The sequence below is a fragment of the Bradysia coprophila genome, chromosome III (genome assembly GCF_014529535.1).
Source record: "Bradysia coprophila strain Holo2 chromosome III, BU_Bcop_v1, whole genome shotgun sequence".
NCBI classification, from domain to species: Eukaryota; Metazoa; Arthropoda; class Insecta; order Diptera; family Sciaridae; genus Bradysia; species Bradysia coprophila.
The window spans coordinates 700,809-716,867 of NC_050736.1; the positions used below are offsets into that span (position 1 = coordinate 700,809).

At 33.7% G+C, this 16,059-nt stretch overlaps 1 protein-coding gene across 1 annotated transcript; it reads right to left on the reverse strand.

The window, feature by feature from the left end:
• Window positions 1-1,025: 1,025 nt before the first annotated feature.
• LOC119075213 (LIM homeobox transcription factor 1-alpha) lies at window positions 1,026-14,196 on the reverse strand. The gene is made up of 6 exons (XM_037181603.1): window positions 13,617-14,196; window positions 9,812-10,040; window positions 7,317-7,534; window positions 6,909-7,244; window positions 6,706-6,837; window positions 1,026-1,468 (listed from the first exon to the last, which is right to left on the reverse strand). The coding sequence occupies exons 1-6, from the start codon at window positions 13,648-13,650 to the stop codon at window positions 1,275-1,277; spliced, it is 1,143 nt and encodes a 380-aa protein (XP_037037498.1). The 5' UTR covers window positions 13,651-14,196; the 3' UTR covers window positions 1,026-1,274.
• Between the last annotated feature and the right edge of the window lie 1,863 nt (window positions 14,197-16,059).

Consider the following 16,059-nt stretch of genomic DNA (forward strand, 5'->3'; position numbering starts at 1 on the left):
AATTGTTGCGAACAATATCGGAGACTATGAATTGATCAACTGAAAAACAATCATAAAATTTCTTCCTCATTTTGTTTCTATTGTTGGTAAAGCAAGACACTGTCTTACTGTCAATTTCAAGGGCGGGTCCTCCAAGAGCCTTGAATTATTTCGTCCTGACTGTGTTATACATAATTTTTGCAACAAGAAACGAAAAGTAGGACTTTCAATTGCGAAAAACGTTTTATACAACTCGATGATAAATGCTTTTTTAAGCACACAATGTGCCCTTTCTTAGGCTGAAATTGCAATGCTGCAATACTTTGAGGTCATAAAGCTCCAGTCTCGAAAATCTTATCAAATCGGAGCCACCACACATCTTTAAACAAGCTTGAACATAACTTTCATACACTGGACGCTAGTGAAATTTAGGTAGAAACTTTCTGCAGCTGATTTTTAGCTGAAGTTACCACTACCAAGAGCGTGCGTACAGCTGTTCCACACGCATAAACAAGCATAAGTAGTTTTCTTTGTTTGAATTGACCAGCTGAAAACCAGCTGAAGTAAATTCTCATATAATTTCAATGAAGCCCACTGTATGCAGATTACAGAAAAAACTTAAATTTATCTGTTCGTTTCGACTATCGATAATTTAGTGACAGTAAGCAGTTTCGTAGTGGCTGTTTCCTCGAATAAATGTGATACGTCTGACCTAAGCCTCACAGAGAAAATATTTGATAATGGTATATGTGATCAACACTTTTCATCCTTCTACAACGACTTTTACACTTTCGACGAAAATTGAGCCACAGAGTAAATAATCAAACAACATTGGGAATTGTGTTTGAAATACTAGCAACACCTTACATCAGGAGGATTCAGGATTGTTATAGTTACTGTACAGTTTAGAATCACTTAGAAAACCGAAATCGAACACTGCTACTCACATTCTGAATTTGGCCGCAAATCAATTGTTTTAAGTTGATGAGGTTTATGTGGTCCAACGCAATTCGAATGAATTCGATATATCGAGTTAATAAAAAGCATTTTGTTTCATATATTGCACTTCACTGTAATAATAAATAGCCACAACGCACTGTTTAAGTAAATAGTTTTGTTTTTACAAATAAATTGCTCCTTCCATCGCTTACAACAAATTTCATTTTACAATGGTGCTCTTTTGATGGGATTTGTTTTTCTTTATACAAAAAAATTATAAATTTTTGTTTTCCCTTCGGAACAACACATTCAAGTAAGTTTTGAGTGAAATGAACGTAAAAAAAATATTTTATTTATCAATTTCCCATATCGTCGTTAATATGAAATTTTCCATCATCACAACGAAAATACGCATTTTGCATTGAATATAGTCGATCGATTGGATTGAGTATTTGTGGTGATGATAGCGGTCCCATTAACGATTGAAATGCCGAATACGTCAAACCCATGATGGCATTTAATTGCATGTTGTCGGTTGATGATGGATCGTCTGAAAATTAAATTCAAAATTTTTCATTTATTGCCACGTTTTAAGCAGCGGTATATTTTTCGCATTTTTTTCAAAATCAATAAATTTTTTCGTTACAATACAAAAGCAATATTCCGCTATTTATGGAAGATTATTTTTTTCACCCAAAATTTAATTTACATTTACTAAAGCCATACACTGACCAATAACAAGTCACTAGGTTTCAACATTATTATACCAGGGAAGGAATTTGATATTTCGTAACCAGATGAGTAAAAGTGGGAGGGAAATACTTTTCCCTTGGGAGGGAAATACTTTTCCCTTGAGATGAAATGACTTTTCCCTTGGGAGGGAATGACTTTTCCTTGGGAGTAAATGACTTTTCCCTTGGGAGGGAATGACTTTTCCCTTGGGATGGAATGACTTTTACCTTGGGATGATATGACTTTTCCATTGGGAGTGAATGACTTTTCCCTTGAGAGGAAATGACTTCACTTGTGATAGAATGACTTTTTCCTTGTGAGGGAATGACTTTTCCCTTGAAAGGGAATGACTTTTACCTTTGGAGGGAATGACTTTTCCCTTGGGAGGGAATGACTTTTCCCTCAAACTTTTCCCTTGGGAGGGAAATACTTTTCCCTTGGGAGGGAAATACTTTTCCCTTGGGAGGGAAATACTTTTCCCTTGGGAGGGAAATACTTTTCCCTTGGGAGGGAAATACTTTTCCCTTGGGAGGAAAAGACGTTTCCCTTAGGAGTGAAAGACTTTTTGCTTGGGAGGTAAAGACATTTTGCTTGAAAGGGAATGGCTCTATGCATCTATAGTAAAGGAAATTAAATTAACATAATTCAGCGAATTTGTGAAATCACAGTTTTAAGAACTGGGAGATGCGGGAAATCAGAAACAAAACTACATTTTTTATTTACATCTTTAAAAAAAAATTTCTATTTAAAATCGCTTGATAAGATTTTAGTGTAGACAATTGAGTCGTACAACTTTACTATTGCATAGAAAAATAGGTCAGCATCCTCTTAAATTTTTTGTGTAACAGTAACTTATTAACCGTACGAAGAAACACCTTTGGATTTTTCGCTAAAACATGAAGAATCGATTTTTTTAACTGTGAAAATTCTATGTCTCCAGTTTCGTGGCTGATCACAATGTGAATGTGAGATACTCTCAGAGTTCTACAACAACCAAATACAAAGTATACAGTAGAAGGTTCCAAAAATAACCAAATAAAATTGTACCAAGTCATACAAATCGAAACACTCCGATCCGAAACATGTTTCGAAGACTCTGCAGAATTCTGTGAATCTTGGAGACAGTGATACCGTACATCAAATGCAATGGAAGCGAAGGGAAAATGAATTTTGCCTGGTTTATGGTCCTCATAGACAGAGGACCTCGGCATTGCACGATAATTGTTTCTAAATTTGGTCACCCATGTCAAAAATGGTCTAAAATATCAGTCGATACTGTCCAGAATCTGAAAATAATCTGCAATTCTGGAAAAATTGGTCACTTACATCAAACGCAATGGAGGCGAAACGAAATTTAATTTTGTCTGGTTTATGGCATACATAGACAGAGGACCTGGGCATTGCACGATATTTATTCCAAAACAGGGTCACCCATATCAAAAATAAGTCGAAATATTAGTTTGAAATCAGTCGATACCGTGCAATATTGCACGGTAACGACGGTTTATTTACCCATTTTTCATTTATTATTTATTTATTTATTTATTTACCCATTTTTTCGACTTATTTTTGATATGGGTGACCCTGTTTTGGAATAAATATCGTGCAATGCCCAGGTCCTCTGTCTATGTATGCCATAAACCAGACAAAATTAAATTTCGTTTCGCCTCCATTGCGTTTGATGTAAGTGACCAATTTTTCCAGAATTGCAGATTATTTCCAGATTCTGGACAGTATCGACTGATATTTTAGACCATTTTTGACATGGGTGACCAAATTTAGAAACAAATATCGTGCAATGCCGAGGTCCTCTGTCTATGAGGACCATAAACCAGGCAAAATTCATTTTCCCTTCGCTTCCATTGCATTTGATGTACGGTATCACTGTCTCCAAGATTCACAGAATTCTGCAGAGTCTTCGAAACATGTTTCGGATTGGAGTGTTTCGATTTGTATGACTTGGTACAATTTTATTTGGTTATTTTTGGAACCTTCTACTGTATACTTTGTATTTGGTTGTTGTAGAACTCTGAGAGTATCTCACATTCACATTGTGATCAGCCACGAAACTGGAGACATAGAATTTTCACAGTTAAAAAAATCGATTCTTCATGTTTTAGCGAAAAATCCAAAGGTGTTTCTTCGTACGGTTAATAAGTTACTGTTACACAAAAAATTTAAGAGGATGCTGACCTATTTTTCTATGCAATAGTAAAGTTGTACGACTCAATTGTCTACACTAAAATCTTATCAAGCGATTTTAAATAGAAATTTTTTTTTTAAAGATGTAAATAAAAAATGTAGTTTTGTTTCTGATTTCCCGCATCTCCCTGAGTTTTTGAAAGCTCTATGCTTTTTCATAAAATTGTATTAATATGTACAGACAAATAAGGAAAAGTATTCTGTAACAAACACTAGGCAACACTTTAACGAATTGAAACACATTGAAAAGGCTATACGACTTTACTTTACCTAATTTTGTGTGATAATGATTAAAAAAGGAGAATGGAGTAGGTGATGTTTCCTAGAAGCCAACGGAATGAGATTTATTTTTCCTCTTTTTAATTAGGAATTGATATTCAAATAAGTGAGTAATTTCTACTTCGATTTCCACCTAAAATGTATTCTGACAAAGGAAAATGTAAATGTTCACAAAAGTTCATAAACGTTTTTCAAATAGCGATGTAATCTGCTACTTCTTTTGTTGATAGTATTCTGTTTGATGTGAAATCTATTACTTCATTTATTTTAACATGCAACTTAACTAAACTATAAGAGCTTAATGTGAATTGACGGTTACAACCATACCAACATACTACCATAAACCTTAGAGAAATTTTCGTATAAATACGTTGCCTGCGGCAAGAATTGTTTCTCTACGACTATTATATTTGTACACTTCAAATTCACTTTCTACTACATTGTCTAGACACAAAATGTTCAATAATACAGCAATAATTCAACTACAAGAAATTCAATTTATCAACCAACCGTTACATCTACGCTACCACAAAATCGATCTTTAAGCTTTGAAACAAAATAAAAAAATGGTAAATTTGCTATTTGATGTCATTTTTTACATTTGTTGGTGATATTCAAATCGGAACTCCATAAATATAATATGTTTCTCGTTGTTCCATTCGTTTAAAGTAATTTGTTTCGAATTTATTGAATATTTCCAAAAACAAATTTTTTATACATCGCTGTATGTTGCGGTGTTGCGGTTAGTTGTTTTTTCTTCCGCCATCGGTTATAAATTTGAAAATCATTAGTTGTTACTCTGATTCAAATTTTATTGGAAAATTAGTCAATTTTTGTTTTGGTTTAACGGCTCTAAATGAATATGTAAAGTAAAGAAGAAGTGATGATGTAGTAGCATATTTGGTACTAAGTTAGGAAACGTGGAATTGTTTAGGACTAGCTTACGATGTGTCGTGTGCTACAAAACTTCGTTCACGAGCTACGAATTAAGTTTTTTGAGTTAAAATTAAGAATTTCGTTTTTCTTGGCAACCATGCTATCGTTTCATTAGGAAAAGCTTACAGCTAGTTCTAAAAAAACTTTTTTTCATCACTTTGAACAAAATATACTATTCAAGTTAGGGGAATATTATATCGGATAAATTGGTATAATGCGGACGCAGAACAATCTGGACTGATCTGATATGAAATAAGTGGCCCAGAAAAGCGATCTATTCATCTGAAAATTTTATATGAAAATTTGTTCAGATTTCAGATCAATCTGAATTTGATCTCATCACTTCAGATTGCATAAAATCAAATCCAGTTTTCAGTTCAAATTTAGATCAGATTAGAAATTAAATTTGTAGGGCAAAAAATTTGTCAATTTTTGAGCTATAAAATTACTTCTCAGTTTAATTGGCTCTGAATATAAAATCTGAACTTCCTGAACTGAAGAGAAAAAGCTCGTTCCAATCATAGAGTTATACTCGAGAGGTGACCTGCAGGCACTGATACTGGTATGTGATGGTCACTCAAAAATTATATGGGCATTCAGACATGTGCCACTACTATGTCATCTCTCGACTGTCTCCAACAAACCAGTAATATCCAACTATTCTTGGTGTAAAATCGAATCTAAATTTCAACCAATTTACTAAACATAAAAAAAGAACGAACACCATCTCTAGTGGTCGTTTTAACTCAGTCCCTTTTGTGGCAGAGATATATTCGAGGTAGTACGATGTATATGAAAGTAATCTAAACAAGTATTAATTTCGCGTTGTTATACGATAATAAAAAAGTGTGCATCCAGAGCTTTTATCTCTTTGTTCTCGGTAGTTAATCATAACATTTTTACTTTATTACGTTAGCTGGCGAAGAATAAAGAATTGAACATCAGAAAAAAAGGTAACGGCAAAACCTCATAATTAAAAACAATTCTTCATTAAAAATGCACAAATTAACCCCCCTTTTGAATATACAACCAAAACAAAATACTTTTAAACCAAAACAATTTTTGTTTTGATATTTTCCTATATGTTGAGCCAACTCATGTAAAACTGGAAATTATGAAAATAAACCTAAAAGTTGTTAACCATTCCACAATTATACTGTTTCCCCGACTAAATATACGATGCATGTAAAACACATTCAACTAATACTCCAAATGATCTGCAAACAAATTTTATATTTCACATTCTGGATAGCTAACGTAAACCTGAACAAAATACATTCCATTTGTCCTTTTTAAATCTCATTTTTTCCAATAAAAAAGCGACAAAGTACGGCCAGTGATATCCGAGACAATAAAAAAATCACAAAAACAGCTTTCCATAAACTTGTTTCCCTTTCGAGGGGTAAAACAAACGTGTTATGAATAAGTGGCATGATTATTGTGTTACACACACGATATTATATATAGTAAAAGCGAAAAAAAAAACAAACAAAGAGCAGCAATGGAAAGAAGATAAAACAAAAAAAAGCTCCTACTGTGAAATAACAAACAAGAGTACGGTCATTCATTAAGTTATTTCATTTTATTTATGTGGGAGGCTTATGTTGATAAATATAAGATTTATGCGACGTATTTTACCTTTGTAATTTTGCAGACTTGTGCACAAATTTAGTGCTTTCTTGAAACATTCCTCTTCGTTTTCCATTTCCTCTTTGACCACCATTTTCTGGTCGGCTTCTAAATTTCCATTAACATACGATTCATTATCACCTGCAGGCAGAGAAAATACATTCACCTAATATAACAAGTACGTCGTTCACCACACGATCCGATTTACTTACTCTCATTTTCGTCTTTTATTTTTGTAGAACCATCGTGTTCCATTGACGATTCGCCCAAGGACTCCGTTTCACTGCAACTTTTATTTTCTTGTCTTGCTTTTTTTTGGATTTTTTTCACCTTCGCTCTCTGGTTCTGAAACCATACCTGCACGATTCTCAAGCTCAAGCCAGTTTCTTTGGCCAAATTCTCTCGGACTTTTCGACACGGTTTCGGCGACACATCGAATGAAGCTTTAAAAGCGCGCCGTTGCTGTGTGTTTAGTATGGTTCGCGGTCGTTTTGGACCTCGTCTACCATCGATTTTTGATGGGAATACATCTTCCGAAAAGTAATCATCTGCAGAGCATTTAAATGTAAAGCCGTCAGTTCAACTGTAGAATTTCGTTTTAATCAAAAAGTCATTATTACCATTAAAACCCTGTAACATTTCAACTTCCTTCTCATAATCCGTGCGACAAAACAATTGACTTTGTTTTACGACATATTGTTCACCTTTCTGTAGTTGAATTCCACAAACAACACACGAAAAGCATTTCAGATGAAATACATTGTCTGATGTACGCATTACCAGCTCTTCAGAGTTGATTCGATCTCCACAACCTAGGCAACGGTTTTTGATGAACAGTCTGAAAAGTGTGGTAAAAGCTCGCTATATTTTCGCAAATTTAATTCAGACAAACAATTCGATTTTTCAGTTTGTCTAAAATTTGAAATGAAATTTGGAACCGTTTATACGACCCCGAAACGTTCCAATTATACCATGTAATATGCTGTAGAATTTATGGTTCATTCAAACATTATTCCTCCTTACATTGAAACTCTTTAATGTCTTTTATATACGACGAAAACAATATGTTGCACCGACTATATAGCGCATAGTGTGTCATCTCTCCCCCAATCACACATCTATAATCAGATGTCAACCAACCCCTCGATTTAAATCCATACGTTCAATGTACACAAAGCATTTAATGTTGGGATGATCGAGCAAAATTTTATTGTCAGCAAAAATATGCGCATATATTTTGATGCGACGTAATATATACTCCATTCGCTTATTCGTCTAAAAATGTAGTTAGGATTCGGATGGAGAAAAAAAAATAGCAAGAAGAAGAAATCTTTTGGGGGGTAACGGTGAATTGTAATAAAATCTATGTTATAATATGTTTAACACAGTTATACGGATGACAATATTAAATGCCATGACTAAAATGTACAATTGCACCGTATACAGAGAGAGTATTTTTTTCCGCTTTCCATATTAACGCTTAACAAGAAAAATGAGAATCCCATTCACAGCAAAGAATTCAAAATGCAGACATTTCCTTTGTGATAGATTTTAATAAGGTGTTTTCTGTCGGTGGTGTTACATAGGCAACATTCAGGGAAGAAAAAAACGAATGAAAAAGAGCATTTTCCACCACATATTATGCATGAGTATAATGTCGTGGAATGGCACTAAACTTTTGAAATAAAGGACACCTGGAAGTTTTGCGACTATAAACTTGCTGAAACTGTATCATCAACCATGACATTGTTTTTAGTGAAATGAGAACAACGTAAATTTTAAATTCCACTGCGTGTGCAAAGACAATTTTTTGGCATAGTAAAAAGTAGCTATTCTGCCATTGTGACTGACAAATTGTTATGTTTGTCTGTCTTGACGTGTGGCATTCAAATTAACATTCGAAAAATTAATTAGATGCAGTGCTAGTGTTCAGTAGCAAACATGGAACGTGTATGTACCATTAACTGCAAGAATAAACGTTCAAAACTTTTCTTTTCGATTTTTGAAAGTTGTAAAGTTCATTAAAAAAAATTTTAACAGAAAATTATTCACGCAATTCGACCAACTAGCTTAATCATCCGTCTGAACATTTTCGGATTTATATCAACATGCTAGTGGGGTTGTGAGTCAGGTAGTCAAGAAAGTTTTCAATGTCGACACAATTTGGTGATGTGACAATTTACATATTAAGAAGTAAACCTTCACAAACAATTCATTTTTAACCTCTTAGCAGCGTATTACTATACAATCATTGAATCTACTACTTCCTATGTTAAACGTATCGACCAGTGTTTGTAACAAAATCTTATACTTCATTTGTTCTACTATTACTATATAATATCACATTAACCGTAGGTCATTGTTTACTTTTGTTATTGCTGTCAATAGCAGATGATTAGACGTTAGCTGTCGTTGTATCTCATGTTTCAAGCACTTCGTGTCTTAATCGACCTCGGCATCGCCTCAGATTAACATAGACCCTCTAATTTTCATCTTTTTATCCCTATAGTCATGTAAAATACTATTGAATGAACCTAAATAAAAACGGTTTGAATTTAAATGAATTTAACTGAAAAAATTCATAAAATGAACTGCAAAAAATTACCGGAGTGCTTCTGTTTCGTTTAGGTAATGTAATTTGTTGATTACCGTGATAACCACCTATTACGTCATTCGGAAAATTAAAAGGACGTCTATAAAGTGACCGAACGCTTTATATCGAATAAATCAAATAAATTATTGAACGAAATGATGAAAAACTATTCACCAAAATGTGGATGCAATTTCACAAAACATGTATTTCACGTCAAATAGAACCGTTTCAATTACTGATTGTGTTTTGCAGCAACACAAAACAAATGAGTTATTGAGTATGACTCAATTACAAATCTACAACTTTAATTGATTTCCGGCCGTTAATACAAACTACTGTACGCACTAGGTCCTATCAATATAAATTTATGATTTCCATTTTACGCTCTCAACGCAGCACATCGACTCTGTAGAAAATTGCTATGCTAAATTGCATACGCAATATTCACTATTTTATTACTTATTAGACCGTCATTGAACTTTACAAAAGCATCACAAAGCACCCAACACACCGCACACATACCTTTCATAATCAATTCGACAATACAATTTCCCATTTCGCTGAAAACATGAGTGCATCAAACGCACTGCACATTGAGTGCACTGTAGACATCCCTCATGGTAGTATGTGTCCACCACTCTCATTATGTAACGATCACAGATTGGTCCACAACATCCACCACACAAAGCCGCAAGCATTGATGTTGTCGTTTCCGATGATGTTGTTTGTTGGCATTTCATATCCATAGGAACTAGAATCATAGACGATATATTACACATTATCTACATTTAAAATTGGATGGAAGCGAAATGAACATTTTGAGAGTTTATAAATGAACATGTGGGTGATTGCGTTTCTATTAATCAATTATTTTTGTAATTTTACATTTTGATTAGTATGATGAGGGGTTATGGATTTCAGGATTGTAGGAGTGATAGGACCTAATTTGATTATCTGCAGATTCAGTTTTATTCTGATAAATTGAACAGATAGCGTCTTTGATTTGTTCGTTTATGGACGTCACTTTACAGCCTTTTACGGCCAATAACAGGTGCAATCTGTACTGCATGCTTAACGTGACTTCAAAACCCTGCCTCGAAAAATGTAATACTCTCTGATGGGGCTGATATCTCCTAGATATAGGCTAAAATTCAGTTTATACATCGTTTCAGCCGCTAAAACACTGCAACTACCCAAATTATGAAGCTTGAGTGAATTATATGGAACATCCATAAATCACGCCAGCAGTTTCTCAATGTTTCTGGGACACCTCGCTCTACTTCTGGCGATATAATGGCTAGAAATATTCATTGTAAAACACGGCCCATTTTGGAGGAAGGCTAGTACATAACCACTGATTCATCCCGTCTGAGCGTTAAATGACTAATAAGTAATTCTTTGAATTGTCAGGGAATGTTAGGCTATTCTCATTCTGCACTTACTCCTATAAATCCTTTTCAGCGAATCGTCTACGCTTTCAAAAAGTCTGTAAAATCTGTCTTCATTAATTCATTGACACCGAACCCACAAATAATCGAATATCATCAGCTCAACCCATCACATTATACGTAGTAAGATAAACGTTCCAACAAATTTAGAAACCCATTTACAAGAAATTTAAAAGCTAATCTAACTGAGCTCATGAAAACTTGTTCAGACATTAACATTAAAACTCCATCCACCGAGTTTAAATACTTTGTACGTGAGTCGAAAACCATTTTATTGCACAAAATATAAATTTAAATTTCAATACCAAACCGAATGGTTATCTGGGTACATCGTGCCATTCACTGTCGAACCTCAAAAGTACAAAGTAGCAGAAAAAATAATCTCTTTTGTTCGAATTGTTACATCAATATGTGACAGAAGTTTACAAAAGCATCACAAAATATTATGACATTGAATTAGTCACGCTTAGCACTTCAATTCCACATGTTACAAATATTTTACTCTTCTTGTTCCATTTTTGGTTTCATATTTATAAATATTATACACAAGAGCACAGAGTCAATATGCTACTGTTTACTATAATCGTATCGGAAACAACATCTACCCCAGTCCCCCCATGTATATATTATATATACACAACACACAGAGTTATATTAAAATCAATATAATAATAAGATGATAATCGGATTAAAGAGCCGAAAAGTATATCAGCTTCCTATTATATTCCTTTAAAAGTTATTAGTTACCGGGGTGAACAACAGACAGGGATTAGATGATATTCTAAAATTGAAATTGATCACCCTCTTAAATGATTTTTGTTAGACATTCGAACAATATGTGGTGTTCTATATTTTAATTTGGCTTATCAATTACACGGATTTTCAAAACGCCACCATGCACGGACCATTGTTGGATGTATACCGTAATTTTAAACAAGCTCCGATCTGCTTTTTTGACAAATTCTTACGTGGTTGCCTTAATTTTACATTTTAGGTCAGTTTCAATTTATTTTATACAAAGTTAACCCTTCCAGCAAGTGCGTTATATGGATTCGTTCCGATTCATACAATACATTTAATAAGGTACAAATTTCGATCAGTAATGATACTTAAACAATTTCCATGGTGCAAAAATGTCCTACAAGTGAAATTCAAAAATAATAGTTATTTGTTAACCAAGAGGTCAAAAATAGGAAAACCAGAACTTACCAGAAAAGATTTTTTAAAACTTCTCGAAATTATTATAATTGTTGAATAATCTGATAATCTTACAGTTTATTTCAATATTGTTCAATGAACAATTGCAAAACATAAGTGTAAAGCGATTTACCTTGCAGTAAGAAATTAGAATCTTCTTAATTCAGTGACGAAAAGTAGAACTCTCTTTCTCTTAATTGCAATTCGGTGATAAATCATTCATTTAATGTACAAGATTTGTTATTACACTCGGCCTGCGGCTTTGAGTGACAATCGTACATCTAGTGCCTCATAAAGCATTTATATCATTCGACAGCATAAATAACTATTTCTTAACTCAGTAAAGTGGAGTTTATTGAGAAAACTTCAACGTTTTTCGCAATAAAGGCTCCATACGTTTCGGCTAAGGTGAGAAAATTATTATTTTATGTGTCGGGGCCGAAAAATTTGTCATGTAAGTGGTCGAAAACCAGAGAAAAATCTCAAAACTCCCTCATTTTCGGCCCCGACACATGAAAATTTTTTGAGTATCTGTTTTGGACGATTGATTTTAGGCACTTTCGCATGCACAACTTGCGAAATTGCCTAAAAACAATCGTCCAAAACAGATACACAATAGTTATTTAATAACTACTAATATTGTGTTTGAGTTAAGCCATAACAATGGTCCTAGCATTAACACTCAACTGTCAGACGCCAAAAACCTCCAACTTTGGATGCATGTACGCGTGTAAACGGTGTAAATACTCACACTTAGAAATAATGACATATGTCTGAAGGAGAGAAATGCAAAGTAGTCTAGTGTAGATAACGACCAACGTTTACAAGAGGCTCTTGCTTAAATCGCACCTAAAATATTTCTAAATGTATTGTAATAAATAAGAAGAGACAAATTATTAATGACCTAATTATTTTGTCTATTCTGATATCAACAGCCTCAAATATGTTAATGATACGGTACAGTGTTACATAGCAAAGTGTGTGTAGGAATAGGAAGTAATAGATTATGTATCACTCTGTCCTTTTCAACATTTATGATACGTAGGTTGTTATCAAGAAATACCGTGAGTAATGTTTAAATTGAAATTGGTTTGAGTGCTGAACACTGTTGATTCATTTTGGAAATGAAGTAATCAAAAGAATTAAAAATTACTTCAAGGCAACGAAAATATCTCATAAATAAAATGGACGTAAGGAACGAGTTAAATTACTAAATGATGTCCAAATGGACCTAGTCACCGTCGGTCGTTTCTAATCCTTCCGAATAACATTAAAATTAAATCAAATTGAGGAATATTATTGTGGCGAATTCTGTTCATTATCAATAACTTTAGTTTGAGTTCAAGTTGCAGTTTTTAATACAATTAATAAACTCTGGCAAATGTGACGGTTGCCTTTCATAGAAAACTTTATGCTACAGCTTATAAAGTAAGCAAATCAATCCGTGTAAAAGACCCAGGAAGTAACCCAGACTTAATATGTAGGTCGTCTGTCCTCTGTCAGCTTGTCATCTGTGTAACAAATTTATTTTTAATTCGAGAGAGGCTCAAAGTTTAAACCCATTTGTGCCGTCGGAAGTTTTTTTTAATGGAATAGAAATCAATGGCTATTATAAGTACTTAGTTTAAATAAGACGTCATCGATGTATTAAAATGTTAATCTTAACTTCTTAACATACTTACTGAAAGGGAAAGGTAACTGCTGTTGTTCAATCATTGTTATGATTATTTTAGTATTATTTGGTTATTGAAATTGTGGTTACAATTAAGTAGTTAAACACCGTCTCATAGCCAGATATTACCGCACTTTAACACCACATTCATTATTGTTCGTATTCGCTAATTTGGTAATAAAAGTCGAACCGCACACTAATGAGCTTTTAATAAACAATTGGCACACTTAATACGTATTACATTTCCATTCATTACATTAGCATAACCATAACCACTGCATTTATTATACGGTTGAAATCAATCAGAAAACAATTAATCGCACATTTGATTGATATGTACACGCGTAATTGATCCACATTTATCCGTCATCGTTAATACCATTAACACTGAAATGAACATTTATTTAAATAAAATTCCGTTACTTTTCGGCAAAACAATTTGTATTCACTATCACGTATGATCGCTTTCTGTTCATCGAAATTAATATACGCAATACAAAAGGGGCACATAGAAACAGAGTCCCAAAAAAAAACAGCCAGCAAGAAAGGAAAATAAACATAGTGAAAATCATACAAAACCATACAGCTCTTATTCGCCATTATTACAATGTTTGCAACTATAAATAGGGGAAATTTTTTGATGTTATATCGAAATGGATACGCCTTTATACCATACACACTGGCACAAAGTCGCGTCATACTGGCAATGTGTGTAATGTAAAATTCAAGGTACCGCCTCATAGAATTTCGATTTCTCGTTTTTCTTTTCTATTTTATTCTTTATGTTCAAACATGAATTACGCTTCTACCAATATAACGCATTACACCAAAGATATCGTAAATATTTCTCAAAAGCTTTCGGAAAAGCACAATTCAGTGAAAATTGAGGGCCTGCTTGCTTTTCACTGATTGAAAATAACTGGCAAATGGATCGGTTAAAGTGTTGGCATTTATACGTTTTGTAATCTAAGTCAATGCTGTTTGCTGAAATACTCAAAAGATGAATGGAAAACTAAGAAAATGACTAAAAAATCTTAGAGTTTTGTGATGTCTAGGCTAGCCTTACTAATATGATTCTGTAGCATTTATAGTATAAAGTGAGGGCGATAAGCGAATTTGGCTAAAATAAACCGTCCACAACAGATACATATAGAACTTTTCATGTGTCGGGGCCGAAAATGTAGTCCTCACTTCGTTCGGGCTACAACTCGCGAAATTGCCTAAAAACAATCGTCCAAAACGGATTTCATGCTCGCGTTGTGTTTTGCCTTATTTTCTCCCCTCAACAGGCCGTGACAAAACTGTATCGAACGACATTTCTAGTGAGAAAAGTATGCTGCACTTTTCTCATTTGAACTGTCACTTTGTTTGTTTCGTGGAGAAAAACGGCAAAACACACTCTTCGTTCTGGCCACAAACATCACTCTTGTAGGAATTTCCCATTTTCTCTCCTCGATACACAAATAACTATTTTATGCTGAGGGCCTACATTACGAGAAAAATTCAGAAATTTATGCCCAATACAAAAAAGAGCATTAATTTGTAGTTATTTACATAACAAGGGATAAAAAGTTGCAAGGTCTCGTTTTCTTGTGGTTATTGACCTCGGCTTCGCCACGGATCAAAAAAATTCAAACAAAAACTCTACTTTTCAACTTTTTATCCCTTGTTTTGTAAATAACTATTACATCCTTTTGAAACCTAAACCAATTTTCTTGTTTTCTCTAGGTGTGTAATTCGCCACTTTCGACGCTAGGGAAAACAAAAGCATGTAATAGTTATTTGTGTATCTGTTTTGGACGATTGTTTTTAGGCAATTTCGCGAGTTGTAGCCCGAACGAAGTGAGGGCTACACCTAAAAAAATCTTGTCTAGCTTAGCTGTAGTCTTTGTACGAATGTACTGTACAAATTCGCGACAAGTACATTATGTTAACGTAGCAGTAATATTTACAGCACAGCTGTATAAATGTACAGTTAAGCGAACGTTGATTCCCTGATCCAAAATTAAAAATTGTACAGAAAATATAGTCAAAATCCACCATTTTTCATTGTTATATTATTTAGTACGTTAAATTATATTAACTAAATTAACTAAATTGAAAAAAAAAAAAATTGGCGCTAACTGCGGCTAGAACCCATAACCTCCGACACTCTAGTCCACCACCTTACTCATGCGCCAACTCAGAACTTGTGTTTGGTAAACGATATGTCAAAGAGATCTTATAATATCGTACGTCTCCATAGTACTGTTTTTCTGAACAGTATTGTGAAATTGAACTTCAAAAGTTCTCATATTCTTATACTGTTGTGCTGTAATGTAAAATGTCAAAATATCGAAAATAATTGAGAAATACTAGAATTTTTTTTTATTTTTTTTAGTAGATTTCGTTAAAATTAATCCTAAATTTGTACCTGTACATGACACAAATTCCACCAATGGAGTGGCTTCTAT

Bases quoted from the DNA above. Each gene is read 5' to 3' on its own strand.
- LOC119075213 (XM_037181603.1), bottom strand. From the start codon at position 13,650: ATGATTGAACAACAGCAGTTACCTTTCCCTTTCA. The intron at 7,535-9,811 runs GTATGTGTGCGG...CACACTTTTCAG, and splicing joins TGTCGAATTGATTATGAAAG to ACTGTTCATCAAAAACCGTT. The intron at 6,838-6,908 runs GTAAGTAAATCG...CTCTGCCTGCAG, and splicing joins AATAAAAGACGAAAATGAGA to GTGATAATGAATCGTATGTT.